The 27,646-nt window shown below is 38.3% G+C and overlaps 13 protein-coding genes across 13 annotated transcripts; 6 read left to right on the forward strand and 7 right to left on the reverse strand.

Moving 5' to 3' along the window:
* Positions 1–110: 110 nt before the first annotated feature.
* BDF20DRAFT_447709 (uncharacterized protein) lies at positions 111–1,586 on the reverse strand. The gene is made up of 4 exons (XM_053075469.1): positions 1,343–1,586; positions 985–1,235; positions 693–905; positions 111–628 (listed from the first exon to the last, which is right to left on the reverse strand). Exons 1-4 carry the CDS (start codon positions 1,511–1,513, stop codon positions 379–381), a joined length of 885 nt encoding a protein of 294 aa, XP_052937251.1. The 5' UTR covers positions 1,514–1,586; the 3' UTR covers positions 111–378.
* A 690-nt stretch (positions 1,587–2,276) lies between these two features.
* BDF20DRAFT_818671 (transcription initiation factor IID, TAF10 subunit) lies at positions 2,277–2,954 on the forward strand (the record flags this gene model as incomplete). Its single annotated transcript, XM_053077397.1, has 4 exons — positions 2,277–2,429; positions 2,514–2,578; positions 2,669–2,783; positions 2,871–2,954. 4 exons carry the CDS (start codon positions 2,277–2,279, stop codon positions 2,952–2,954), a joined length of 417 nt encoding a protein of 138 aa, XP_052937252.1.
* Positions 2,955–3,107: 153 nt separating this feature from the next.
* BDF20DRAFT_817536 (Phosphomethylpyrimidine kinase-domain-containing protein) lies at positions 3,108–5,105 on the reverse strand (the record flags this gene model as incomplete). Its single annotated transcript, XM_053077269.1, has 6 exons — positions 3,108–3,239; positions 3,357–3,691; positions 3,771–3,958; positions 4,077–4,203; positions 4,307–4,980; positions 5,059–5,105. 6 exons carry the CDS (start codon positions 5,103–5,105, stop codon positions 3,108–3,110), a joined length of 1,503 nt encoding a protein of 500 aa, XP_052937253.1.
* Positions 5,106–6,143: 1,038 nt separating this feature from the next.
* Positions 6,144–7,166, reverse strand: BDF20DRAFT_912234 (uncharacterized protein; the record flags this gene model as incomplete). The annotated part of the gene is made up of 1 exon (XM_053083931.1): positions 6,144–7,166. The coding sequence occupies one exon, from the start codon at positions 7,164–7,166 to the stop codon at positions 6,144–6,146; it is 1,023 nt and encodes a 340-aa protein (XP_052937254.1).
* A 685-nt stretch (positions 7,167–7,851) lies between these two features.
* BDF20DRAFT_834685 (Frag1/DRAM/Sfk1 family-domain-containing protein) lies at positions 7,852–9,261 on the reverse strand (the record flags this gene model as incomplete). The annotated part of the gene is made up of 5 exons (XM_053078757.1): positions 7,852–8,009; positions 8,098–8,530; positions 8,596–8,678; positions 8,900–9,081; positions 9,239–9,261. 5 exons carry the CDS (start codon positions 9,259–9,261, stop codon positions 7,852–7,854), a joined length of 879 nt encoding a protein of 292 aa, XP_052937255.1.
* Positions 9,262–10,137: 876 nt separating this feature from the next.
* Positions 10,138–12,227, forward strand: BDF20DRAFT_817523 (Indoleamine 2,3-dioxygenase; the record flags this gene model as incomplete). Its single annotated transcript, XM_053077266.1, has 6 exons — positions 10,138–10,320; positions 10,381–10,497; positions 10,640–10,773; positions 10,871–11,829; positions 11,869–12,155; positions 12,195–12,227. The coding sequence occupies 6 exons, from the start codon at positions 10,138–10,140 to the stop codon at positions 12,225–12,227; spliced, it is 1,713 nt and encodes a 570-aa protein (XP_052937256.1).
* A 250-nt stretch (positions 12,228–12,477) lies between these two features.
* BDF20DRAFT_447909 (cyclin-like protein) lies at positions 12,478–14,081 on the reverse strand. The gene is made up of 5 exons (XM_053075470.1): positions 13,597–14,081; positions 13,436–13,517; positions 13,233–13,358; positions 13,030–13,153; positions 12,478–12,964 (listed from the first exon to the last, which is right to left on the reverse strand). Exons 1-5 carry the CDS (start codon positions 13,824–13,826, stop codon positions 12,729–12,731), a joined length of 798 nt encoding a protein of 265 aa, XP_052937257.1. The 5' UTR covers positions 13,827–14,081; the 3' UTR covers positions 12,478–12,728.
* Positions 14,082–14,553: 472 nt separating this feature from the next.
* BDF20DRAFT_864634 (activator of Hsp90 ATPase) lies at positions 14,554–16,048 on the reverse strand. The gene is made up of 5 exons (XM_053080743.1): positions 15,932–16,048; positions 15,844–15,849; positions 15,553–15,743; positions 15,390–15,472; positions 14,554–15,311 (listed from the first exon to the last, which is right to left on the reverse strand). The coding sequence occupies exons 1-5, from the start codon at positions 15,958–15,960 to the stop codon at positions 14,628–14,630; spliced, it is 993 nt and encodes a 330-aa protein (XP_052937258.1). The 5' UTR covers positions 15,961–16,048; the 3' UTR covers positions 14,554–14,627.
* Positions 16,049–16,939: 891 nt separating this feature from the next.
* On the reverse strand, positions 16,940–18,513 carry BDF20DRAFT_864644 (uncharacterized protein). Its single transcript, XM_053080744.1, has one exon. It carries the CDS (start codon positions 18,423–18,425, stop codon positions 17,055–17,057), a length of 1,371 nt encoding a protein of 456 aa, XP_052937259.1. The 5' UTR covers positions 18,426–18,513; the 3' UTR covers positions 16,940–17,054.
* A 1,978-nt stretch (positions 18,514–20,491) lies between these two features.
* BDF20DRAFT_864648 (glutaryl-CoA dehydrogenase) lies at positions 20,492–22,212 on the forward strand. The gene is made up of 4 exons (XM_053080745.1): positions 20,492–20,780; positions 20,869–20,992; positions 21,079–21,188; positions 21,272–22,212. Exons 1-4 carry the CDS (start codon positions 20,549–20,551, stop codon positions 22,075–22,077), a joined length of 1,272 nt encoding a protein of 423 aa, XP_052937260.1. The 5' UTR covers positions 20,492–20,548; the 3' UTR covers positions 22,078–22,212.
* Positions 22,213–22,750: 538 nt separating this feature from the next.
* On the forward strand, positions 22,751–24,322 carry BDF20DRAFT_864650 (uncharacterized protein). The gene is made up of 3 exons (XM_053080746.1): positions 22,751–23,297; positions 23,387–24,084; positions 24,209–24,322. Exons 1-3 carry the CDS (start codon positions 23,023–23,025, stop codon positions 24,223–24,225), a joined length of 990 nt encoding a protein of 329 aa, XP_052937261.1. The 5' UTR covers positions 22,751–23,022; the 3' UTR covers positions 24,226–24,322.
* Positions 24,323–24,518: 196 nt separating this feature from the next.
* On the forward strand, positions 24,519–25,457 carry BDF20DRAFT_834692 (pyridoxamine 5'-phosphate oxidase-domain-containing protein; the record flags this gene model as incomplete). Its single annotated transcript, XM_053078758.1, has 5 exons — positions 24,519–24,645; positions 24,727–24,863; positions 24,960–25,115; positions 25,186–25,238; positions 25,307–25,457. The coding sequence occupies 5 exons, from the start codon at positions 24,519–24,521 to the stop codon at positions 25,455–25,457; spliced, it is 624 nt and encodes a 207-aa protein (XP_052937262.1).
* Positions 25,458–25,618: 161 nt separating this feature from the next.
* Positions 25,619–27,617, forward strand: BDF20DRAFT_817592 (dihydrolipoyl dehydrogenase; the record flags this gene model as incomplete). The annotated part of the gene is made up of 6 exons (XM_053077274.1): positions 25,619–25,657; positions 25,733–25,808; positions 25,902–25,984; positions 26,073–26,774; positions 26,917–27,471; positions 27,552–27,617. 6 exons carry the CDS (start codon positions 25,619–25,621, stop codon positions 27,615–27,617), a joined length of 1,521 nt encoding a protein of 506 aa, XP_052937263.1.
* Positions 27,618–27,646: the final 29 nt, after the last annotated feature.

Consider the following 27,646-nt stretch of genomic DNA (forward strand, 5'->3'; position numbering starts at 1 on the left):
TGAATTATAACCATTTTATGGAAACAATATCATATAAAATGTTAGATTATTTAAAGCAGGCTGAACCTTTGAAAAAAAAAAAAAAAAGAAAAAAAAAAAGAAAAAGAAAAGGATGGTTGAAAGGGAGCTGCTGTAGTATAAAAGATTGACGCATTATCAACTAAGTGATCCAACATGACAGAACAATATTTTTACACTTTTTAAAAGATCTTTGGTAAAAGAGCATAAGACGTAATAGACAAATCTCAATAAGTAGATAAATGAAGCATTGATCATACAGAAGAAAATCAAATGTCAAAGCAGTTACTTGAGCCCTATTACATATAAACAAAAATTTACTTTTAAATGTAGGATTGGTGGGTACTATTATACAGTGATTTAGACATAAAGTTTGATTAATTCATCGGATACGCCAGAGGGAGTTAGCACGCCTAGATCAGTCAGTAGTAAAGTTATATATTGAGGTGGTGTATAGTCTACGGAAGGATTTGACAGCGCTAACTCATCCAAAGTTTCTGCATCACCAGTTGCACTAAATGACTTTCTTCTTGTCGTAAATGTAACAATTTCAGGTGTTTCTGAAGGAATATCATATTGATTTAGAGGGTAGACACGCACAAACTTATAACTGCATTTGAAAAAGACCAGTTAGAAAATGCAGACATCATCACATTTGGAATTAATCATCTTACCTTTCTGCTACAGCATATACGGGCTTGCCTAAAGCATTGGCAACTAAGGCAATTTGGAATGTACCCACTTTGTTCACAATTCCGCCATTTTCTACCACACCTTCTGCGCCTACAAAGACCATATCTACTTTATCCATAATATATCCAACTGCTGAATCCAATACAGCTCTACAAGGAATGCCATGTTTTCTCAATGCTGCCACGGCTTGAATGCTATAGATATGTTAAAGGCATCAGTCTATCTTCCGTTTGACAGCGTGTTATATTCTGGTTGTTTTGTTTTTTTATATACCCATCACTATGAGGACGTCCTTCTGTGACATAAACTTTGAATCGTTTATTTTGAACGTTAGCGGCATGATATAACACACTCATGATGACACGCGAATAACCTTGAACTAGAATGATAGCGTTATCGTGAATAAATTGAGCCCCTACTTGAGCAGCTCTATCACGAGCCGATGAAGCTTTTTCTAAAATAAGTGATGCTGTCGACAAAAGATTTTGTTTGAAATCATCAAAGCTACCGGCTTCCTCTGATAACTATAAGTATATTTAACATTACAACAAAAAAGATAATGTAAATAAGATGCTACTGCCATTTTGACACTTTTTTCTTTCCCCAAAAAAACTGCAGAGAAATTCCATACCGAGAAGTCGTGTGAGCTTCTAGTTACAAATCGCATAAACAGATCGACACCGGCTAAAATAGCAATAGCAGCTTTATGTTGATTTTTGTGTTTTTCTGCTGAGGCAATGTTCTGAGGCTCATTTCGGAAAGCTTGAGCAGCCTTTTCTAACGTCTGCATAAATTCAGACATGGTGGGCGCTGCGCTATGTTGGACAAAGTCGGTTAGTGCCTTGAAAACGGCAACAGGTGTCGATAGTTCCTATTAGATGCCGAATGGTGCATCAGTATACTGCAAAAGCAAATCGCTACATTTCTAACATAGAAGACAGTGAAACTTTACAGTATCGTTCAAAGAGTTTTGATAAGCAGCAACTACGTCGAAATCTGTCATGCTTTGCTGAGCGTTCCGTGAATGATATGACACTATTCTATAAGAAAAAACCAGAGAAATCGTTCATCGCTTCATTTTTTTTTTGGTTTATCTAGCGGGCTAACTCATAAATTTTCGAACAGTCACTGTAGAATGCATCTATTTGATTTTTTTCATGATGTTTTGTACTTCAATAATGCCCTTCTGTTTGACTGACAATTGAGCGATACTTTTCTTCGTTATTAAACACAATCTTAATATGAATACGAATAATACAGATTTGCCAGCAAGTCCGTCTGCTCCAGAAAACTTAACGACTGCAGGAACACCTACATCATCGACACCTACTGCAACAGCTTCATCAGTCACAAATTCAGGATTTACATCTGCGCCAACAACAGTGTCAATAAAAACCGATCCAGATTCTGTTGCTGCCTCGGCACCTTCTATTTCGATGAATTCTTTTAATACTATGGACTCTTCCATGCCTGCTGCTACTAACACTAACGCCGATACTCCCGCTTCAAATATGCCAAATGCTAATGTTACATCATCAAATGATATGATGAATAGCAATAATAGTATGAACTCAACAAACGAACAATCTTCGTCGACGGCAAATCTACAGCAGCAAACGCAAAACCAGCAAAACCAGCAAATACAGCAACAGGAGAAGACTGATAAAGAAAGACAGATGGCCGAACTATTGGTGACTATGGACAATTATACACCTATTGTAATGTTCGAGCATACAATTTTATTTTAGTTTTTTCAGTGAATCCGATGTGCTAATCAGTCGTATGTGATTTCGATAAAGTAGATACCCGATGCAGTCATTGATTATTATTTAAACAAAACAGGCTTTGATTGTGATGATGCTAAAATGTATGCGATTGTATAATTGTTTTTGTTATTTGAGCGTCAAACACGAAAATTAATGCAATTTGTTAATTGTGCCTATACGTATTTATATAGCAAGAAGCTCTTTGCTTTGGCAGCTCAAAAATTTGTGGCTGATATTGCAACAGACGCTTTTCAATACAACAAAGTTAGACAAGCAGGATCCCGTAGCGCAAGTAAATCGAATAAGGTAAGTTCAGCAATGAGGGCTATGTATGGTAAAATGACAGTCGAACTCATTCGCATTTCTTGCTTTTCTATATTTAACTAGGAGAAGAAAACAGTTTTGACTATGGACGATCTATCATCTGCTCTAGAGGAGTACGGAATAAATGTCAAAAAACCAGACTATTACAATTAAGCAATAAAAAGAATGGATCGTTTGCATGTTGCGCAGACGAGAAAATTTAACACTCCTTCTTATTTATTTTGCTCTATAAAGTATTTTTTTTCCCTTCTAATAGTGATATACTGTTAATTAGGTTATCAGATGATTTATAAGTAATGGAAATATTCAATGGCTGATCTCATGTATTTTGCTTAACACAGACGTAATCCCATTTTCCCAAAACATAATTTCTAAACGTGTGGCTTGCTCAAAAGTTTTACAGAGTTCATTGTAGCGGGCAGGTGACGCCCCATGTTCCTCCATTAACTCCTCTAGTTCAGCTACGACGTAAAAAATTGGGAAAAAAAACAAGTTACGACGAAGAAAGGGACTTTTTAGTATAAAGCATTGCTACTTACCGATGCCAACTTTAACGGCATTTTGATAATCGTCGGCAGCATACTGGCAAATCCACTCCCAATAAGGATTGCCTTCTCTCTTGGTTGCAGGGTCATTATATAGCTTGAGACCAATGTCACCATATCCTATTAGACAGGGCGCCATAGCCATCTTTAAATCTAAAATATCACCGGCAGCACCTTTATCTAATACGAATCTCGTGTAGGCGGAATTGAAGACACTTTCTGGTGTGCTTAAAATATCTTCTCTCGAGATTCCATATCTGGCGCAGTACTTTATGTGATTTTCGGATTCCTCAGTGATATGCATAACAACGGCTGCGTTTCTTTTGATGGCATCCATAGTTCCGCCTATATCGGTCATTGATTGCAATTGCCGATAAGAATTTTTGCACAACAGAAACAAAAAGTTCGTGGTTTAAAAACTTACACTTATAGGCAGCAAGAGAAGCAGCACGTGCGTAATGCTGGAGATAAAGATAATCTTGCTTGAGATAATAAGTAAAAGATTCGAGAGGAAGTGTACCATCAGCAATTCCACGAACAAATGGATGATCAATGAAATCGCTCCAGACACCTTCAGGCATTCTATCCTTAATGGCTTGAATCAAAGGCTTGCTATACGATCATAATTGCAGGGAAAAGAAAGATGGATATTGGTCAGTCTCTCTTCTGTTTATGGCATACAAAGGAACTCAACTAATTATCCTTTTAGATCTTGATTATTTTCACCTACCCATTGTAAGGTGACCAACGTAGAGGATGAAAGTGATTGATAGGGCCATTACCTTGACCCATGTCACCCAAACCCTGAGAAATGGCCATCTTGACATAATGGATCGCATTTTCGCAAGCTTGTTCCACTAATATGGTTTAAAGAAGCGTATCATCAATGAGCAAACGGAACGCGATTTAGGATGCGTAAAAGGCAACATGTTCCGTCCCACCCGCCTACTGTTACAATACCTTGTGCTCCTTTGGCTAGTTCACCCGCTAAAGCAGCAGATAGAGTACAACCGGTACCATGAGTATTCTTCGTCTGTATGTAGTCACTCGGTATCTCGTGATAACTTTCATTCATCGAATTGTACACAATATCTATGACTTGAAGCTTATCGCCATCCACTTTGAGAGGCAAATGACCTCCTTTCAGTAAAACAAACTTGGGACCCATAGCAGCAATCTTCTTAGCACAAGTGTGCATATCCTCGGTAGACTTGATAGTTCCAGGACTCATACCCAAAAGCACTTCCGCCTCCGGTACATTAGGTGTCAAAATGTAGGTCATTGGCAAAATATCTTTGATTAAAGCTTCAGTAGCTTCAGCGGCCAAAAGTCGTGAACCACTTGTAGCTACCATGACAGGATCGACAACGATTTGTTTGCTATGCTCGGGGAACTTCTTGAGGACGGAAGCTACTTCCTTAACAATGTGAACGGAGGAGAGCATGCCGATTTTGATGGCATCGGTACCGATATCACTGAGAATAGCTGAAATCTGTTGGCTCACAAATTCAGGTGGCATATCGTGAATGCCTGTCACTCCCTTTGTGTTTTGTGCTGTGACAGAGGTTATGGCTGAAGTCGCATAGACGTGAAGTGAGGTGAGCGTTTTGATATCTGCTTGAATACCTGCTCCACTGAAAATTTCAAGGAAGAATGAAGGAAAAAATTAGTTCTCACAACTATTTGAAAGCCTTCATGAACATGTTTATTACCCTCCGCTGTCACTACCAGCTATTGTCATTACTCTCGGTGGAGTCATATTAAATCGTATATATTTTTATCTTTAATTGAAAGAAAGATGAAAGGAAACTCTAATTCTGATCAAAATAAACTTGCATTGTTCATTCTCCGCACAAAATTAATCTAGATTTTTTGTTCGCCCAAGTGCTGTTACGATTTAATCGTGCCCAAAGCAAAAAAATGGTACACTTACGAAACAGTTTCAATTGTTTCACAGCAGATTGCGGGTAACGTGCATTCCACACTTGTAGATAAGGCATAAGAAATTGTATACAAGAAAGAAAGACGTGTTAGAATCAATTTGAGATGTGGAAGTTTAGACTTGTGAAAGAATATAATGGCAGATGAGTTAAAGTATTCTTTCTATTTATTTGTACTAAAACTGCAGTATAATGAATACATATGGATTAATGTGTAGGCTGTCTGCTTAAGCACAATCTCAAGATTCTGTATTGTACGGTGGTCTTCATCTACAGAGGAGAAACTTTGTATGAAATCAGAGGTAGGTTGTTATTAAATGCAAAGGCACAAAGTGTTTTTGGTTTGCTTTTGGCTTCAACTAGCAATAAGCGTGAGGCGTTTCATTGATTGTTCATATGTTGAGTGTTTATTGTCTGGAAGAAAAAAGAATAGAACATAATAGTGAAGGGCAAATAAATAATGCCATTGCAATGGTAAAAGATAGGAAACAAGCTGCTTTAGCAGAGAAGAATGAATAGATTGCTCTTTTTTTTTAAAAAAAAAAAGAGAATTAAAAGCAAAAAACAGTTAGCCTACTCAATTTTGTAAAAGAGTTCCAATCCCAATTGTTTCAAACCGTTCCATGGAATCTCGATAAATGCTTCAAAAAGATATCTTGCTTCTTATATTTTTTAAAGCACACACTACATTCATACTCTCGCTTCTCTACAGATACTCCATGTCTTTGCGCCATATGATTCAGAAAAGCTGAACGCCGTTGAAAATTTTTCTTACAGAAACTGCAGTATCTATAAGATTCCAATGGGATACTGAAATTTTGAGGAAGCACCAACTTTAGAGGGATATTATGTATTGACTACAAATGACGACGATAATCAACCAAGTATGGATAGCTGATTTTACATAGTACGCATACATGCTCGTGCCTGTCGCACTTCTCAAGTGGTGGCGGAACTTTAGAATAATTGATAGGCATTATTTTTTTTCTTGTAACCGTCTGAGATGAGGGATAGGAAGCAATTATCTCGGCAAAATGAACCTTTTTCTTCTCTTGTTGGTGTTCATTAGCATTGTACCGGTGTGTATTTTCGCATTGATACTCAGGAGAGTTCAATGCGTGCAAAGTAGTATTTGAAGTATCTGATAGCGACTGTGTAATAGCGGGTATGTTGGTAACTGCATCATTAATAAAATTATTTGTTCCCCTACTAATAATGCTGTATGTGCGGGTGCTTTCTGATGATGCAATTTGAGCATGGCTATTGTTAGTCATCGAGAGGATGTTGCTGAGTATGTTAGTACCAAAGGCGCTCGATTCTGTGGTGTTATTACTCGTATGTATTGATGAAATCAAGGCTTTTGCTACTCTTGGTATAATGCTATGCATATCTGTCAAATGGGTATAATAAGTAGCAAAAGTACAATTGTCGTCACAAAAGTAACATATAAACGAGCTCGATTGCCCATCATTATGACTGTAAGTTGTTACGTGTCGTGCTGTATGACAGGCTCTGAAGTCTGTATGTTCCGAATATGACGTTGAAGATCCATAGGATTTGACTTTTCGGAGGTCAGACACGAGCCCGCAGGCTTCAAGGTACATTTCTTTCTGCACCTGATTCATAATAGCAGCCTTCCCAAATGTAATAAATGCTGCTACATTGCGTCTGTAAGGATCGATTAAGACTTGATGCTGGTATCTAAAATGATCTATGTATGGATAATGCTTTTGTAAATCTTTCGAGCATAAGTGACAATAATATGAAAAAGCACTTTGGATTGCTGTTGGTATAATATATTTCTCTCGTTGAGAAAGTGTAAACTCTTTCTCTTCGAGTTTGATGACTGGTATCAGGTTTGTCGAAACTCGAGAAACCATTGCTATTTCTCTCATGTGATGACGGCATCGCATCCCTTGGTGGTTCAATTCTAATTACTACTCTCCACCTTTTTCGCTGAGAGCGTTTTGACTTTGTCTTCATCATAGGAGAACGAAGAGCTAAAGTCTGCTGATAGATAAAAGCCTGAAAGTTTGATAAAAAGGTGGAGTATTCTAACTGATGAATAGAAAAAGTGCATTTCTGTGTAAAGCACGCATTTCCTGAATTATATGTACTAAAAAAGGAAAAAACAGCCAATCCAGTTTGCTGTTGGGTTCCCCACAGGCACAATGCGTGCCTTCCTTTCACATGCGGAGTTGGAATGTGTCGCTCAAGCTTTGAGTTTAAGGATACGAGTTTTCAGTCATAGTAAATATAGTAGAGAATACTGCCCTAGAACGAACAGTTTTGTTCACTATACACAGTTATGAACCACAGCCATCACTAATGGTATACTACTTGCATTTACTATAAACATTCAAACCAAAAAATCACTAAATAGCGCCGCTGTGATCATTAAGAAACGAACACCATGAGGAATAAGAGCAGTTGTATTTTTTAAATTGCTATTATCTTGATCGATCAAGTTCTCTTCGTTTATGTCTTTTTACTAGCCATTAAAGCTTATGTAAGTGGAGAATGCGAAACTTAAGCTTTTAATTCCTTGTTGGATTCAATCTCCAGCTAGACGTATTTTGCTGACGCCTTGCCTCCTTTCAGTCTGGCAATCACGGGCTGAGTGAGTCGTAATTCCAAATTTTCAAAATCGTAAAGTGTCATTGCATCAAAAGCAACATCGTAAAGGATTAAAGACCATTCTAATAAGGCATAAAGTGTGTATGCTATGACAGTAAAAAAAAAAAAAAAAAAAAAAAAAAAAAGGCCTGTATCAGACAAGCATTCTTAAAATAACATGTAAGTATTACTCACCTCCTGGTACTCGATGAATTTTATGCTGGATGAAAAAATGTATCATGAAGGGTAAGGTGCCAAAGAAGGCCAATATCAAGTATTTTCTCAACTTGTTTGCTCTTTTGTTCAAAGGTGAGCTTGTATACAAAACACCAAATTGCCAAGGTAGCGTACATAAGACATAAAAGACCATGGCTATATCATGGACTCGATGATCATCTGTCGACGTGATATAAACCCATCCTCCAGAAGAAACTGTTCGACTCAATCCAACAGCCAAAAGGAATTTTCCAAAAAGGATCGATGATGACCGAATACTGTAAGTCGTGTAATAATACCATAGTCCAACGATCAGGAACCTTGGCCCTGAAGTTAACGCTATTAGAATTTGGAATATGGCGCGCGCTGGGTAACGATCACCCGTAGCTGCACTTACGCTTGGGAACCATTCCTGTGAGATAATGATACGCTTTTAAACATACTATATGTTTACAATCAGGGCTTTCAGTCATTTACCTGAGGGTATCCAAAATACTCGTTTTCAACAATTTTGTAATAGTAGGTGCTACAGCCTACTATGAGGGCTAGAAAAAATGCAGCTACAACAATTGTGAGATAAACGTACACATATGGAGTTGTTATCAGACCGATCTATTGAACTTATTCATGCAAGTATTTAAAAAAGCTTTACTGTAAGCGCATAGGGTATGCACATACGACACATGGTGCGCCGAAATCTGTCACTTAGGCAAAGAGATTTGAAGATGAGCAATGACGATGACATACAATGAACTGTAAGCTATTATCCGGAAAAACTTACCTGTAATATATTCATACCACGATCGTCCATCATGAAGGGTAGCAACAGTCTTTAATAATGAATGACAAAGTATAACCAGAGTCAAAGGTGAAAGCACCTCCCTCTCCTGCTCTCCAATAAAAAAATTGAATTTCGTTACAATAGCTAGTTTGATAGACTCCAAAAGGAAGTCTGGTGTAACACTGCACAGTAAGCATATCAGATTTGCTTTTGGCAGTTATTACCTAATCCTTATTTTTTTGAAACAAAACTGTATATTAGCCGAGATATTCTGGATGGTTCAATGACAACCAAAAGATGTTGCACTATGATAGTGTTTCTGAAATCATACATTATTACATCAAAAGATCATGAGCATTCATATTTGAGCTTCAGATATTAATCGTCTACCCCGTGCCCTAGAGGAATTTTTGCATAATGTAGATCTGTCATAAACTGGTGAAGTCCATGAAATTGGTTATAGCAGGTTGACAGACAAAGAAGACCAGTCCTCATAGTTGAAGAGGAACGAATAATTGCGGCTTCGAGTCTCCAATCCAAACGAATGACAAGGTGATACAAACCTGCTCATTCGACGGATGATACATTCGACAATGTGGACAAAGTGTCAGTGTACTTCAACTGACTGAACAACCCAACGATGATGTAGAGAACGGTTCAATAAGGAATGAACTAAACCCATGGACTCTGTCTATCAAATGAACTGCTTATATAATCCATCTGCATACAAATTCAGTCATGATGAGTTTTCATCCATACAAAGATAGGATGAAAAATCATTTGTTCCTTCAAGTTTTGGAAACTATTCTATCCTTCTTTATCAATTAGAAAGAAAGACAATGATATATACAAGCGATTTACAGAAGGATGGACAAGCTGCGCCACTCTTGACAGCATGCCTTGCTTGTCATATCAAACAGTTGTTTTTGTACATGGCATTTGTTATCTTTGGCGTGCCATATACGGTCAAACAACACTATTAAACCAAGTAAACTGACTTTCAAAAATGAAGAGCTGTTTTGAGATAATACTCATTTACTGAATAATTGGATAAAAGATCAAGATCATCATTTGTAATATGCAGCGAAAAAAAAAGTATATATATATAAGTAGTTGTACTCGATCTGTTTTTACACTAGAAAATTTTTTGTTTTTTTAAATTTTCTTGTTATTCATTGCTCTTTTTTGCCTCTTCTCTTCCTTTCTTCGTTGTCGTAAATACCATTCTTTTGCTTGACATGCAGCATTTTCAACCATTAAAACCATTGGAATACTATGATATTTCTGAAAAGACTGGTTTCTTGCCCACTACACCACCATTACGGAAATTACCAGACCCTTATTTTGCGCCTTGGGAGGAGATGATGTCAGACTTTAATGATTTACTATTAGCTGGAAAATTAAGAGAAAAAGTTCATCAGGTACAGTTATGGTAACTACATCTATAGATATTGACCCAGTTATTCATCCTGATAGATTAGCTCCCATTGTTAGATTATCGCCGTTTGAAAACCGTCGAGGAATATAGACGAGCCTTTTTAATTCTTTGTATGTTATCTCACAGCTATGTCTGGGGGAAACACGAAATCGCTTCTGAGGTATTAAGCGCGGGTTCGCGAGAGAATGGAACAGTTTTTAAAGTTTTTTTTCTCTCATAAGAAAAAAAAAAACTCAGTTGGGAGAATCGTAACCCATAGAAATTAACAAACCTTTCAAATGTTATTCCCACGAACAATATAGACACTGCCTGCGAACTTGGCTGTACCTTGGATTGAAATTGCGGAATATTTAGGTGTCTGTCCAGTGGTGTGTCATGCGGCAGTGGTACTATGGAACTATCGTTTGTTGGATAAGGAGGGTCCAATCGAGCTAAAGTAAGCGTCTTTTTTGTTATGAATCCATTCTACCTTCTTGAAAACCAAGTCCATTTGAGTTCTCACTTTATGACAATCCACAACACCCTTCATACAGTAACTTGGCTGCCTTGGCTACTTATTCTGGGTCTTTGGATGAATCATGGTTTTATCTGGTCACAACGGCCATTGAAAGTGCAGGTGCTCCTTGTTTATCACAAATTGTCGATGCCATTACAAACATCCAGGAGGGTCACTTGGATGGTTTACAAACGAATCTAGAAATTATTCGCACGGCATTGGCCAGTATGAATGACGTTTTGAAACGTATGTACGAAAAATGTGATCCGTATGTCTTCTACTGGAAAATTCGTCCTTATTTGGCAGGCTGGGAAAACATGGCGGAGGCTGGCTTACCTTTGGGCCTTATTTATGAAGGCGCAGAAAGCTTTTGGACTGAACAGACGGATGAATATGCGGATATATCTCATTTGAACGAAGCAGAGCGCTTACTCAATCAATACAGAAGATACGCAGGTGGAAGTGCTGCTCAAAGCAGTTTGATTGCTGCTTTGGATGTCGCGTTTGGTGTCGATCATTATAAAACAGGCGAGAAGCCTTCTTTTATTATTAAAGACGCTGAACTTGTGCCTAATGATCGCTATACCAAGCTACCCCCTCCAAGTCCTGCCGATGACATGCACCCCACTTCTTCGGCTGCTTCTCCGCAAAAAGAAGAGCAAAGTACGTCTCCTCCACCTTACAAGCGTACAAATAAGAATACGTTTTTGAAAGCCATGCGAAAGTATATGCCTCGTCGTCATCGTGAATTTTTGGAAGATTTAGAAGAAGCCACCAATATCCGACCTTTTATCATTCAATTAGAAGAAAATTACAGAAATGGATGCTCTACATCAGCTGAACTCAATATCATACACACATACAATGACTGTCTTCATCAGTTGAAACTTTTCCGCGATAAGCATGTTCAGATTGTCACACTGTATATCGTCAACCAAGCGCGTAAAGGCCCCAACATTCCCCATGGCGGCTTTGCTATTGAAAATGCCAATAAGAGTATCGAAGAAGCCGATAGCAACTGCAAAAAGGATGTAGACACTTCGAATACGGCTTCTCCTCATAATGACCTCTATCCTCAAACACGTTTAGAGACGTCACCTGGCATTCGAAAGAATTCTAAGGCTGATAAAGTGGCACAAATGTTCCCTCAACTGGGATTAGCGAGAAAATTAGATGCCAACGCAAAAGTTGTACGTGGCACCGGTGGGACTAATGTGATGCCTTTTTTGAAACAATCTCGCGACGAAACTGCTGACATGAAAATAAAGCTAAACCCTGAACAAAGTGACGAAGAAGCTGAGAGTGTCAGCAGCAGTTTGGAAGTGGGCCAAGCAAAGACAGCAGCTGGCAAGCCTCAGCAGCAAAGATGGTCTAACTGGATTTTCCGTCGTTAGAAAAAGAAGTCACCCGTTTCCTCCAGCTGTAACAATACATTCTATGTAACTTTTGATGACTGACTCAATTAACCTTTGAATGATACCATAATTTGTCTAACTATATATAAATCTGTACTATGCGGCACTGTTGGGTTTTATTTTTTTTTTCCTTCCTTTTCCCAAAACTAATGTGCGAACTTTCCACCAATCAACTCACTGAGAAATGGTAAGAAACCGTGTGATGGTTTGTGTTCACCAATTCTAAAGGATTTTCAGAGCTTGGATCCAATTCTAAGTAAGTCGTTGAACCTTCCTTTGCGTTCCTTGTCAAATTTTCATTCTTCTCTCTCGCTTGCGTTAATTCATTGAGGGCAATCTTGATTTTGGTGAATGAGTAAATATCTTCTTTATGTAAATTAGTATTGATATAAAGGTCGAGAATTTGTTGTGCCACATCTGTTGATGCATGTCAATGGTTCGTTAATAAGGGAAAGCTCAATTTACTCGTTCTAAGTTATGCTAACCTTCAATATCCTCCATCCGTGAAAAGAAGCGGTTATTCCACTGCTCCATTGCTGACAAGCCTTTAAACGCACTATCTTCCTCTTCCAACATTTTTGATGCCAAATATATACAACCAGCCGCAACTGTGTGCGCCGGATATTCCACACAAATTAAGGTTCTATAACTATCCACTGCCAAGTCATAAGCTTTTTTGGCTAATCTTTTATGTTCCAATTGCGGTTGATGGTGTTCTATTCCAGTTGAGATCAGTAAAGAATCATTCCGTTTTTTTTTTGCCAGCATTTTCTTCATTTACCTTTTAGCCACTTTGTGAATTTTATTACATATTCATAGGCATGTCGTAATTGAAAATCAAAACTGAGCGTTTCTAATAGAAGCTTTTCGTATGTTAGAATTTTTCGTCGTCTGTCATCTGACACCTACAGTACCCATTAACATAGTGAATAAATAAAGCCTTATTCCTTGCTTTTTTTTCTTTCACAAAAAAAAAAAATTTACTTGTTCTGGATCCAACTCTTTCCAATCTGGGTGTTTAACACTATGTACAGCGACAATGATATCTTTCAATTTTTTGATGTTTTCTTCAATTTTCGATGCAACGAATATACATGTCACACTGATATCCTAACCACGCACATATAGAGGTAGGAATGAGACGTAAGTAACCTATTTATTTCAGGAAGCGATACATATCTTCTTACCTGAGGTGGGTAATCTTTGACAGAGTAATAAAGGTAGAATCGATGATAGAGCGTCTGCGCCGTACTTATTGTTTTTTGTGGACTATCAATGGCAAAGTAGAAATAAATTCAACCTTAGCATTGACTGATCTGCTTGAGCACGATTATGTATTTTGACTCACAATCCAACTTTTTTTCCAACGTCTTGTATAAATTTACAGTAAGTGTACCGTAAATTGTTCTCTTTAGCAACCAATTGTCCAGACTTTTTTAAACCGTTCAAAATAGCTAGTTGTTTTTTGGTAAAGTAGGGTCGAAAATGACGTTTGAATGAAAGCCCTGTGGTAATGTTAGAGCTATTACTATGATTTGGAGTTGAAGGTGTGTTGGGAGGAAGTGGTGATTCACTCATTGAAGATCACAAAAATGGATTAGGCAAAGCCAACAAAGGGATACGGGCTATGCACAAGGAAATTGAGAAATTTGCCCCTCTGCCCTCTGGGTTTCAAAACAGCAGCGGCTGTGTGCATGAACGTTTGAAATGACCCCTCTGATGGATGACCCTACCCCCGCTCCGTAAAGAATCCATTCTGGCGAACGCGTAGTTGTAGATCTATACTACAAGCAAAAAGCCCTTGGCGTAAATAAAAAAAAAGTTAGCAACTGGTTTGTAGCTTTCAAAAACAGCCTGTATGGAGCAAGGGAAAGACTTTGACTTATCAGTCACGCAAGGCTCTGTGAAAGAGCAAACAAATGCTAGACTAATTGCAATAATATTGAGGCTAAAACGAGCAAGAAAGACACGATCAAATTTGCTTACAGACTAGTTCAAGTCTTAGGCCTTTACTTAATTCTTGATTACTTACAAGGTAGTGCGAAGTTTCAGTACAAAATAAATATGTACTGAAATTGTACAGTGTATATGAAAGGTCAAAAAGCTCTACTGTTTGACCTATCACGGTTAAAAAAAAAATCCATCTACTTCCAAAGTTTCTATTTGGCCCACGCAAAACACTATATTCTCTATTTTACAATACTGCATTTGATTTATTTTTTTTTTTTTTATTTTCTGTTTCTTTAGTTATTCACTATAAATGCTTATATATGTTCTAATCTACCTTTAGTATTGTTTGATAGGACATGAGAGAGAAAAAAAAAAAAAAAAGAAAATAATTTAAGACAGATTCCATTGATGTGTTTCCCCTCTCATCCTCTAAAAGTTAACACCATAACCAAAGGCACCCTTGATAGATCTCCAATAATATCCTTGCCAGTTCTTCAAGGTCAATTCTTGTTCACCAACAGGGATACCTGTTTGACTCAATTTGAGCATAACAGATTCAGAACCTTGGTGGAATTCCATGGTAACAGTTGAATAATGACCTTGAGGCCAGCTTCTCAAACGCCAGGTTTGAACAATCTTCTTCTCAGGTTCGATTTCCAAAAATTCACCTGTCACGTTACCATTGAAGAATTCATAATGAGCGCCCACTTCAGGCTTCAAAATGACATGTCCACGGGTCCACACTGCGGCGCGTTCGGGCGTTGTTAAGGTGAGATAGAGTTCGCGGGCGGAAGTTTGGAATTCCTCTTGATCGTTCAAGGAGGTGGTATTGATGACTTTAGCGGTCGTTGAGGAAGAGGATGTTGTATTAGAGGCGGTAGCAGTAGTGGTGGAGGCTGAGGACGATTTAACGGTAGTGGAGGGGCTAGACAAGCGAGGTGGTGTAGCTGTGCCCATCTTTTGGGCGTCAATATATACATCTTCACAGTTTTCCTTAATCATGGAAGAAGAGAAGGTTTCGAACTTTTTGAGGATTTGAGGCACAAGACTCTTACGAATAGCTTCTTTTATCACTTGCTTCTCATTACTGTCATCAAAAATGCTGATATCGAACTAGAATAAAATGTGGAGATAAGAATTTATGGAGGACAATGATAACAGAACACAAGTGGCAGATAATCGATGACTTACAACATAATCTTCAGGATCAGTGTCATGAGCAATTTCAGGAATCTGGATAGATCCAGTCACTTCAGTCTCATCCTTCAAAGTTCCTAAACAATTTTAATTCACTTGTATATCAGTATCGTTGATCCTATCCTACTGCTTTTGCGCGCCTTTACTGATTTTTTACCCTTCCAATTCAGCTTCAATGCAACATCGTAAATGGTTATAATCTTTCCTTTACGTTGGTTCAAGTCGACATCGCCAGAACAATCGACTACTTTAGAGACGCTGACTTTGTTTCCGTCTTTTTCACCTTCAAGTCCAACAAGCTGTTCGTTGAACCAATTTTCAGCCCACTTGAAGCAATTCTTGTTAACCCTGAAGAAAGAGCACAAAATAGGGAACTGTGAGTGTTTATATGGCTGACAGCAGAATGAAAATACGGCTCATCTTTTGTTGAATAATGACTATATCTTACCAATGCCTAAATACAATCAAGAGTGAATATGTAAATAGTGTTATCCCATCATTTCCATAATGCAAACTATTGACTTTTTTATTCTTACCAGTTATTAACGTTTTTCCAGTTGGACATGCTGCCTACTTTATAATAGGTATTTTTGTTGAAAAAGCAAAGAACAAAGAAAAGTTGAATCGAACCTTACAGAAAAAAAAAAAAAAAATATTTGCAGACGCGATGGAAATGCAATTTCCAGAATATTTTTGATTTGGAAAATCATGGAAAAATCGAGATACTTTTTTTTACTCCAAGGATTTAAGAGTCACAGTAAAGATCGCTGTCTTCGTTATCATCAAAAAAAGGCATCAGCATGAAAAGTAACCGTTTGATAGGATGCTTCTCACGGTGTTTGGTCACAAAACTACTGTGCTTCTGTATCTGTGATTTCTAGCTGGTTTACAGCTGGGTGGATTCTTGAGTTGAACAATGCATAGTGTCATTCATTTGTTTCAAAACAAAATGAATACAAGTTGTACACTGGGCCCGTTCTGAAATCAAAGAGTGTGATAACAACCTTGAGTTTTTGTATAAAATGTGCTGTTTAGAACGCCTTTTGTTTCTGTTCATCATCCAACATGAAAAAACCAACAGAAACCCAGAATCAATCAAACCATAGTCGCACAAGTAGGTCTACTGGTAAGGGCGCTCCTGCTTCAAAGGCTCAAAAGGCGGCTGATGAAAGAGCCGCTGCTAACGTCCATAATAAAGAACAAGCGGATTCTAACGATGAACACACCGGCAAGCACTCTAATGCCTCGCACAATCAGCGTCATGTTGATAAAAGCAAGTAGGGTTCCTCTGGCATGATATGAATCGTATACTGTGCAATTGCTGTCTATTTTTTTTATTTTTTTTTCAAAAATTGTTTATCAAATTTACTTGTATTATCTATCATTCAAGCAATAAGTCAATAAAAAACCCCAATTCCTAACATTCATAAGCTTACTCAATTGAAAGACGCGAATGCAATTTCTGCAGATGTAAAATACATTAGAGAAACTTAGTCTCAAAGGAGTACATAGCAACAATATTTAATTGAAAAGAATAGAGAGAAGCATCTGTGCTGCATGGAAACCCTTTAAATACTAATTTATACTGATAATATTACATAATGATCCGACGATAGCAAGCTAATAATATTCAGGGATGATGGCTGTAAGCCTGGATTTTTACATACCGGAATTGCTGATAATAGGATTGGCACAGAGTGTAAGATCTGACATGATGCTGGTTCTGCGGTATTGCAAATTGACTCGTAAGTAATCAATTTGATTGCACCAGATATTGTAAGAGAACGTAGATCTCAAATTCAATCTCTTCTGCTGATCACCGGTCGTCTTTTCAAAAACATTTTTTTTAAAACGCTTTAAACGACAGCGGTAATAAACAATGTTGGTCACGTCTTGTGGTTGCTTTTGGACGATCAGATACACATCCTTAATATTAGCAAAGTTGGCTTTTAACTCCAAGATTAGTTCATGGACATGCTGGAGGCACTGTAGGTTGATTATAGCATTTCTATGTTCACCCGCTTCAAGACGACAATCGATCATTGCCAAGTATTTGACATAAGGGACAGTGTAATTGATGATAGGCTGCAACGAATAGGACTTTCCTCCATCATTATTCTGTCTAAATACTCTGTTGACATGCAGACCAACAATCTTGAGATGCAATAAGGAAGGTAACACGGTATCTTCAGCATCATTATTGTTCAATAAAGCAGTAGTTTTGAAAGAGTTGGATGAAGTAGTTATTGGATGCAACAATACTTCAAGGCACTCGCTAGAGGCCCGTAGATACTGCTCACCGTAGTATCTCTTTCCAAATTGGATGTGTCTTACTTTCGGACAAAGACGTAACACTTCTTTGATGGCTCCTAGAAGGTCACCATTGAAAAGACCACAGACGGTTCTGAATTCCACATCGACAATGATGGTTGAACAATTGATGTTGGACAGATTTTGAAGTGCACTCAAGAGATTTCTTTCGTACTTGCTATCATACACATTAATTTCTATCAAGCGTTGATTGCAGCTCTTGCGCAATCTGAAAAAATTGACACCTCCCCACATTATTTTTGCTGTTACCTTTATGTTGTAAATTCCCCCTACAATGCCTTTGTTGTAAGACATGGATGTACCTAAGCATGCCGCGATCAGCTTATTAAATACGTTATACATGGTATGTGTGTCATTTTGATTGATATTGTTCCATCTTATGTCCACAGCGCGTAGCATGTTGACCTTATCTAAAAAATCTGGAAGCTGAAGAGCAGTGCACGTATCACTAGAAAAAACGTCCGCGCGATAATGCTGTATGTCCACTGTTAGAGTTTCTAAGAAGGGCAGTTGATGAGCGATATATTCAACACAGCTTGTGGTGAGATAGTTTGCACGTATGTGCAGCTTCTTCAATCGATTCTTACTGTTCGTTGTGAGTTGATCAGTAATGCATTGTGTGACGGACGTGGCAGATGGTCTAGAACGTAAGTCAACCTTTGTATCTGCCGCAGTCTTCCACCCAGTATCTGACGACATTTCTCCAAGTGGTGATGTTTCTGATAATTTCTCGTAAAATGACTTTGTGTAAGTGATGTAGTAAAGCTCTTGGAGCGAAGCATGGCAGGATGCGATGATGTTTGATATATCAAATCCTACTTTCCCGTTTTCAATCTGCAATGTCGATAATCTTGTAAAAGAGGATAGGTACTTTGCAATAGGGCAAACTGATTTATCAGCGACAGCATCTGTTTTGCGCAAGTGAGTCAAGTCGTTTTGATCAAATTCGAGATGTGTAATTTGGTCACTCAGTTTCTCATTCAAGAGGATATATAGATTGTTATAGTCCCCATAAAAGTAACGGGTTGGTTTAATCCGGTAGACATGTTTTAAATACACTTCTTTGTTTTCTGTCATCTGTATGAGCTGCTCAAGATACCAGTTACATTGCTGTCCCAAACATATGGTAGTGACATTCGGGACGGACTGTAAGACCCTCCTAAATCTCGCCTTGCCGACTTGCTTTCCATAAAATGTGCCTACTGTCAATGTCTTGACATAATCACCAAACTGTACTCTAACATTATTGTATCCAATCTGTAAGTCTCTTCCTTCGGCTAAATCAAGAGCGATTTGTTTATAGTTATGCAATTCGAATGTAAAATTACGGTAATAATGTTGAAGTGCGATGGGATGGAGTGCTTTGCAAACACTAATACAAGCGAATATAGATTCTCTTGGCAGAGAACCGAGTATATGCATATATATTTCTGCTGGAAGATTCATAAAAGTTGCCATCATATATTATCAATTTTGTAAGGCAGTAGGCAGCAAAAGGAAGTTATTCAAAGACAAAGAAAATGGAATGGTGGGCAGCAAACAGTACAAGATGAGAGGAAGGTGAGTTTAAATCACGAAACACGGACTCTTGTTTATCATACTGAATGTTATTATGCAGCGCGTCGTACGTGTTTCTAATGACACAGCCCTTGAGTGTTACTAGATCATATAGCTTAGTACTGTCATTTTACTCTTTGATTATTTCTCAAATATTCAGGCCTTCTGCTGAACAACCATCTATATGCAGCGATTACATACAGCCATCAAATAACGTGACATAAACGGGGAAAGTATGTTTTTATGTTCTTGTTGCGTATATCGCAGATCGCAGTGGTTTGTTGTGAGAGATGTTGAGTATAGCAGATGATTGTTATTCGACGATAAAGATGATGAAGCGCTATCCAAAATGGTATTTATTGAGAATATATCAACGATTCAAACACAGGATACCCAGTCTAAGTGCCTTTTTATTCCCTACAATCCTACTTTGTGAAAACATCGCAATATGGATAGCATGGCGTCCTTCTGTCTCCTCTTTTGCCGATAAAGCACCTTACTTTTTTCATATGAATATGCTGTTACCTTACATTCTGCATGTTGGACAAAATCAAAATCATCTGTGACAATTTTTTGATACGCTCAAGTTGGAAGTATATTCAATAAGAAAAAAAAAAAAAAAACCAACTGTAGCACCGATTGTGGTTCAAGTTACGCCAGAAGAAAACGATCTTCTTTCCTATTTTTGACAGTTTCATCACTACAATGTATACACCACAAAATGATAGCTTGATCTCCAGAAAATACACTTTGCTTGATCACCGTTCGGGTAGCGTATTCTTATGTTTCCTCGATTAATAGCAGTATTTGGAATTTCGTCATCAGTAATACCTATATGATAACACTTTGCGCCTTTCTTTTGATAATGGAAGCAGTTGATTGAAAGATACGGAAGCAGCTTAATACTTTTGCAACAATACTCCAACAGGTGTCTGCTAGTGTTTCCCACAAAAAAGTTCGAAAACTTAATGCCTTCTCAGGGCGATGAATGTCCGTAAACCGGGAAATCTTTTCACTCTAAATCAAGCTGACATAGGAGCTGTTATTGTCCGATTTCCACCGGACCTTGTAATCTCAAAACCCAAATTCGGTGGGTGGGAATGGGAAAAGTTAGGCTTCGTTTACAGTGACAAAAAAATAAGGTGTGCATTTTACCCCGCAAAATTCGGTTACAGTACCTTAATTGGTATAAAAGCTCAGATTTTGTTAATAATGCATCAGACCTTTGCTTTTCTTTTCCGTCAACACTAAGTCATCAACAGATCATGTTTTCCCGTCAATTCATACGCAATACTACCATTGCAACAAAAGGTTTGGTTGCTCAACGATTGGTTGCCAGAACCATGGCATCGAAAGCATTTGTAAAGTACAATTGGGAAGATCCCCTTAATCTTGAAAAGCTCTTGACGGAAGATGAAATTTTCGTACGTGATGCTGCCAGAAGCTATTGCCAGGAACGACTTTTACCCAGAGTCATTGAGGCATATCGGAATGAAAGTAAGTAAATGTCGCCGTATATTGTTCTGCCTCTTAAGAGAATGAATTCCTTGGGTACTTTCTAACTTGATTCCAACTTGTAATATAGAGTTTGACAGAGAGATTATGTCTGAAATGGGTGAGCTTGGATTTTTAGGCTCAACCATCGACGGCTATGGCTGTGCCGGCGTCTCTTCTGTAGCTTATGGTTTGACTGCACGCGAAGTGGAGAGGTACGTCCATAGAGTGTGTTTTTTTTTCGGTCCTGTTTTTGCGGGGAGAATCAGTGTTACTTACACGAATTTGCTTTCATCATCAGTGTCGACTCAGGTTACCGTTCAGCTATGTCAGTCCAATCATCTTTGGTAATGCATCCTATAAATGCTTATGGTACAGAGGAACAGAAGGATAAATTTTTGCCTCGACTCGGTAAGCTTAGCTTCAGCATGAGGAACAATTCTTTAAGTAAACCTAGTAAAGCAAGTTTAATAATGAGCACAATGGATTTATAGCAAAGGGTGAAATTGTGGGTTGCTTCGGTTTAACAGAGCCCAACCACGGTTCAGATCCTGCTGGTATGGAAACAACAGCTAAAAAAGTGAATGGACATTACTTGCTAAATGGATCAAAGACATGGATCACCAATTCACCCATTGCCGATGTGTTTGTGGTATGGGCAAAGAATCTAGATGAAGGAGGAGCTATTCGTGGCTTTTTGTTAGAGAAAGGTATGGCAGGTTTAGAAGCTCCTGCTATCAAAGGTAAATTTTCTCTCAGAGCCTCTATCACCGGTATGATTATGATGGACAATGTAGAGGTACCGGCTGAAAATATGTTGCCTAACGCTAAGGGTCTGGGTGGACCCTTCGGCTGTCTTAATAACGCTCGGTATGGTATTGCTTGGGGTGCACTAGGCGCTGCTGAAGCTTGTTTAGCACAAGCTCGTTCTTACACTTTGGATCGCAAACAATTCGGGCGTCCTTTAGCGGCAAACCAACTCATTCAAAAGAAAATGGCAGATGCTAATACAGAAATCGCTATCGGTCTACAAGCATGTGTACAAGTAGGCCGCCTCAAGGATAGCGGTGAATTGGCGCCTGAAATGATCTCAATGATAAAACGTAATTCCTGTGGTAAAGCTTTAGCAATCGCTCGCGAATGCCGTGATATGCTAGGTGGTAACGGCATCTCAGATGAATACCATATCATTCGTCATGCCGCCAACTTGGAAGCTGTAAATACTTACGAAGGTACTCATGATGTTCATGCCCTTATTCTAGGTAAAGCTATTACCGGTATTCCTGCTTTTGCTAATTAAATGGACGATACGCATCGATTTCATCTTTAATTATACATATACATACTCATGAAACTATACATAGTTTGATGAAAGGCTTTTTCCGTGTACAAAATACGCTGTTTGTAATTGACAATAAAATAAAGTTATTAATACCATATCTATCTTCTTTGTTCTCTAAAATCAGAATTAATATTTTGTAAGCGCTGGTTTTAGCGTACCATGTAAAGAGACTGGTATTGTCTTTTTGCAAAATAGTCTACTACTGCAACAAACAGATGTACGCTTAATCAACTGATAATCGATAAGACTTTGATGATGATGCTAAAGCTTCCAAGTGACACCGTCTATTTTAAATCGGTCGCGAAATTTCACAATCGGTTTTGGATCAAAGCGCATAGAAAGTTGAGTTTCTTGCTAACTGCCTAAATTGTAATTAATATAACTATTCATTTCGACACAGTCAATGATCGTCAGTTGCTGTATGTGCACTTCATAAGCTTGCATTAATTGCTTTACTTCCAGGAGTGAAAATAGATTGGCAGGCATCTTATTTTTAGAAATCAAGAACAAAGAGTAAAAAAGAATACAGCTAAATTTAGCACGTCAACTGATTCCTTCTCCTATCTGCAAAATTTATTTATGTCATTTAAGGCTTTCGCAAAATTGCAGCTAGAATTTTCGATACTCGATCGTATATGACTTTATTACAGATAACATTATACTTATACATCAGAACAATCAAATATCTAATATACATCGGTATATAGTTGTCTAATCAGAACTATAAAAGGTCAAAGTCCGAGTAGCCCAATTATGAACAGCTACATAATGAATCAAACTTGTTTCCATCAAGAAAGCCAAAATATATATAAAGAGGAACCCTTTTCTCGCTAGAGATATTTGTTCAGATTGCAAAGTATATACTCTCAACTTTAACGTACAAAAGCACACACGAAAAACATCATGTCCTCATCAGCTAGCCTTAGAGAAGTTGTCGACAAGCTTGAACGAACCAACGAATGCGCGTCTCAACAAAAAGAAAAACATATACCTCGCCCAATGAACAGTTTTATGCTCTTCCGTCGCGAAAAGCAGAGGGAGATTGCTTCGAAATGTCAGGGTGCCAATCATCGCGATATGTCAAAGGTCATTTCAAAGTGGTGGAGAGAATTATCACAAGTAGAGAAGCAACCTTACATAGACGAAGCCGATCGACTGCAATTAGAGCACAAAAAGAAGTAAGCTTTTCTCAACATCTTCTTATACCAACATACTTTTTTGTAGCATACAACGACAGAGACTCACATTTCTTACACTTTTCTCTCAGATATCCTGGTTACAAATTTACGCCTAAAAGAAAAACGAAAGCGCCAAGACGCTATAAGCGATGCCCCGCTGATCAACTTGTAGCTCGCAATTTTGACGATAAGCAGACCTTGTTGTCGCTGTATTATAACGGAATCATTGAAAATGACAAACAACAGCCGCTTCATCTACAAAACAAGCTGGACATATCTCTCAATAAGCAGATTCAGAAGAAGAATCATCGCTTGGTGGATAGCAGCAGTAACAATAATACAACGAATGTAGATACAGTTCTTACTAACCGCAACATTTGCCGTTCTACCATTTCTTCACCGAATAACGTCGATACAAATCAACATATGATTTATCTCACAGTTCCTTCAGCGTTATCAAATTCAGCCAACGACTTTGCTTCGTCAGGCTGCCCATCACGATTCGCCACTCCACTGTCTATTTCTCTTTCTGATAGTCGCTGTAGCAGTACACCTTACAGTGTGGTTTCGGAAGATGATACACCTAATGCTTATCCCGCCTCGTATTACTTTGGACCACAACCATGCTGCGTAACCGCCAATCCTATCTCTATGCTAACTTCAGCCTACCATATGCGCGACCCTGTTATAGACTTGCCTTATTTTTGTTGTGAGACGGCCGAACATGAGTCACCCATGTACAATGTTACCAATGAGCATCTTCTTCCCAATAATATGATGGGTTTATCTACAACATTTAATTATTCTGTTAATCCATCGCTCGATTTTAATACACAAAATTTTCCAGCAACAGCCAACTACCCGCAAACCACATTTTTGTCCTAACACCCACCAATAGCTTTACAAATTACCATTCACTTTATGTTGATTATTTATGCATGTTTTTTTGTATAGCCCAATATGCTATGTACATTTGTTAATAAATTTATGAGCAGCTTTATGTCATCCTATACTGGGTCAAAATTAAACTGTCTTTTTTTTTTAAAAAAATGCTTAAGCATGATATAGGTGTTGGTAGGCGAAATTATCGTCACATGGTGAATTGATTTACCTATCAGTTTATCAGATCGTTTCACATCTAAATCTTAGTGATAAAGCAATTTTATGCGACAACTGAATTTCTGTCTGGTTTTTTTTTTTTTTTCTTTTTTCCAGCATAAAATGTTTCTTTATTATTTTATCCGCGCGTGCTTCACTTGCATCATCCTCTGTTACTCTACCTTTGTGCTTGCTTATCAATCTGTAGAAGATGCTGCTAAATTAGCAAGACAAGTCTTATCTGATGCGGGTAATAATGAAAGCCATCAAATTCAATTTATCATTTTACTACATCTTATTCACCTTCGGTAATCCTTATGTTCTTATAAAGGTCGTGGACACATTGTCACATTGATGGACGAGACAGTATCTGAGGAGTTTGGCGGATTCCCTTTCGGCATTATGGAATACTACAGTGATAAATGCATGTCAAATGGTAATTTGCTGCTTTTCATGTCTGATTTGCAGGTAAATGGATAGGGAATAGACGGCGAAGGGCTAACTTAACAGTGATACATACAAATTCATATATCTTCTTCCTTCACAAATCATTCAAATGGGTAGATGAGTGCCCGTAACATGCATAAAAATATGGATAAGGTATCATTTACTGTAACTGCTTTGAAGGATTACAACCCAGGTTGGGGAAATCACACAACTCCTGTAGAACAGCCTCGGTTTACATTGTTCGGCAACATAACAAGGCTACCAGAGTCACAGGTATGGAAGAAACATAAATCCGCTCTCATTTGATACGCTACTCATAGTGTTTGATTTCTTTGTTTAATAGACAGAGTCTGCATTAACTTGCTTTTGTCAAACACATCCTGAAGCAAAACCATGGTAAGTATATCTTCACTTTGTGCATTTTTCATTTTGCGTAATATTCATTTCCCGATGTTTCGTCACAGGCGCCGTTTTCATGACTTCAATTTTTATGAATTTCATGTGCAAGGTCTTTATTATGTTGGAGGTTTTGGTGGATTAAATTATATTGGTTGGATACCCTTAGAAATATATAAACATGCTGCCTTGTCGACTGCCTTCATACGGCAACAGTAAAAAAAGGTATTTTTTTCTCCGACTATGTTCTTTCATTTGCCACTGAGAATTTTCGTACCCCTCTTTTGGGCTTCAACCCCACACTGATATTAAAGTGTGGAGATTTCCTGCCCCTAGTTTTCCCGACTTTTCACTGTTTATTCATAAGTCTCGAAAAAAAAATGTTTAAACTTGTGGCCACTCGAGCTCCATTAGCTAATGTAAATGAAATAAAGAAACATGACCTTGTATAGAGCGTCTCAATGCAATCGTAACTGAAGTGCGCTCTTTTTTAGATCTGCTCTCGCCATGCGATGAGAAATACTGTTCGAGCACCGTTTGTCAACGGATTTTATCGCCTCTATAGCACGGGTAGGTGTGGAGACATGACGCTCTTACGAAATAGAATATAGAAATGGGTAGACATCAGTAATAAAAGAAATTTTTGAATTGAAAACAAAACAGAGAAAGAATACGATGTTGTTGTTATCGGCGGTGGTCCCGGCGGTTATCCTGCCGCCATCAAAGCAGCTCAAGAAGGTTTGAAGGTAATGGATAAAGGAGACAACGTAGCAACGTAATAGGGACATATAATGTTACTTGAAACGCAAATGATTGTCCGTTAACATATCGTAGGTTGCTTGCATAGAGAAACGTGGTACCTTGGGTGGTACTTGTCTTAATGTTGGCTGTATTCCCTCCAAAGCCATGCTTAACAATTCTCACATTTATCATCAAACAAAGCATGACCTTCAATCTCGCGGTATCGAGGTTTCTGATGTGAAACTCAATTTGGATCAAATGCATAAAGCCCGTCTTAAGGCTGTCGGTGGCCTTACCAAGGGTGTTGAATTTTTGTTCAAAAAATATGGCGTGGATTATATTAAGGGCACAGGTTCTTTCAAAACCGCTCATGAAATTGCTATTGCCGGTTTGGATAATAAAGACTCTTCGATAAAGGCAAAGAATATAATTATTGCTACTGGTTCTGAAGTTACACCTATTCCTGGTATTGAAATTGATGAGAAGAAGATTGTGTCTTCTACTGGTGCTTTAGAATTGGACAAGGTACCCAAAAAGATGGTTGTGATCGGCGCTGGTGTTATTGGTCTTGAATTAGGATCTGTATGGTCTCGTTTGGGTGCTGAAGTGACAGTCGTAGAATATTTGAATGCCATTGGTGCTGGTATGGACCCTGAATTGGCCAAGAACTTTCACAAAGTGTTGACAAAGCAAGGTTTGAAATTCAAGATGAGCACAAAAGTAAACGGCGCGAGAGTAGAAGGGGATATTGTTAAAGTTGATGTAGAAGCATCTAAGGGAGGCAAGGCCGAAACTGTAAGTCATGAATTAAAAAAACAAAAAAACAACAACATAAAGATGGATGATGAACGCAGAAGGGCAATAAGGGAAAGGAAGAAGAGAGCACTAAAAGCTGTGGTCTGATTCTAATTTATGCAATCTTCTTCATGCTTGTCAGCTTGAAGCTGACGCTGTCTTAGTCTCCATTGGTCGTCGTCCTTATACCCAAGGTCTTGGTTTAGAAAATATTGGTGTCGAGCTTGATAACCGTGGCCGTGTCGTCATCGACCACGAATTTAGAACCAACCTCCCTCATATTCGTTGTATTGGTGATGCTACCTTCGGTCCTATGTTAGCCCATAAGGCCGAAGATGAAGGTTTTGCTGTCTCTGAAATGATAGCCACCGGCCACGGTCATGTTAACTACGATGCTATTCCTTCTGTTATCTATACACATCCTGAAGTTGCCTGGGTTGGCAAGAACGAAGCTCAATTAAAGGAGGAGGGTGTCAAATATAAAACCGGTAGCTATCCATTCGTTGCCAACTCTCGTGCTCGCACAAACGATGACACTGAGGGTTTGGTAAAGGTTATTACTGATGCGGACACCGACCGTATTTTGGGTGTTCACATCATGGGCCCTAATGCAGGCGAAATGATTGCTGAAGGTGTTCTTGCTATGGAATATAATGCTTCTGCTGAAGACGTTGGACGTACTTGTCACGCTCATCCTGTAAGTTCTGATTATTTTTGATATATAGAAAAACAGTAAACTAACTCAATACATGTCCCATTTCCTCTCATTTTAAATAGACATTGTCTGAAGCCTTCCGTGAAGCCTGTCTTATTGCTTCATTCGGTAATGCCATCAACTTTTAATTTAACAATCTTCTCTTAGTGTTTGATTT

This window comes from Mycotypha africana (assembly GCF_025528875.1).
Source record: "Mycotypha africana strain NRRL 2978 chromosome Unknown BDF20scaffold_4, whole genome shotgun sequence".
Lineage (NCBI taxonomy): Eukaryota > Fungi > Mucoromycota > Mucoromycetes > Mucorales > Mycotyphaceae > Mycotypha > Mycotypha africana.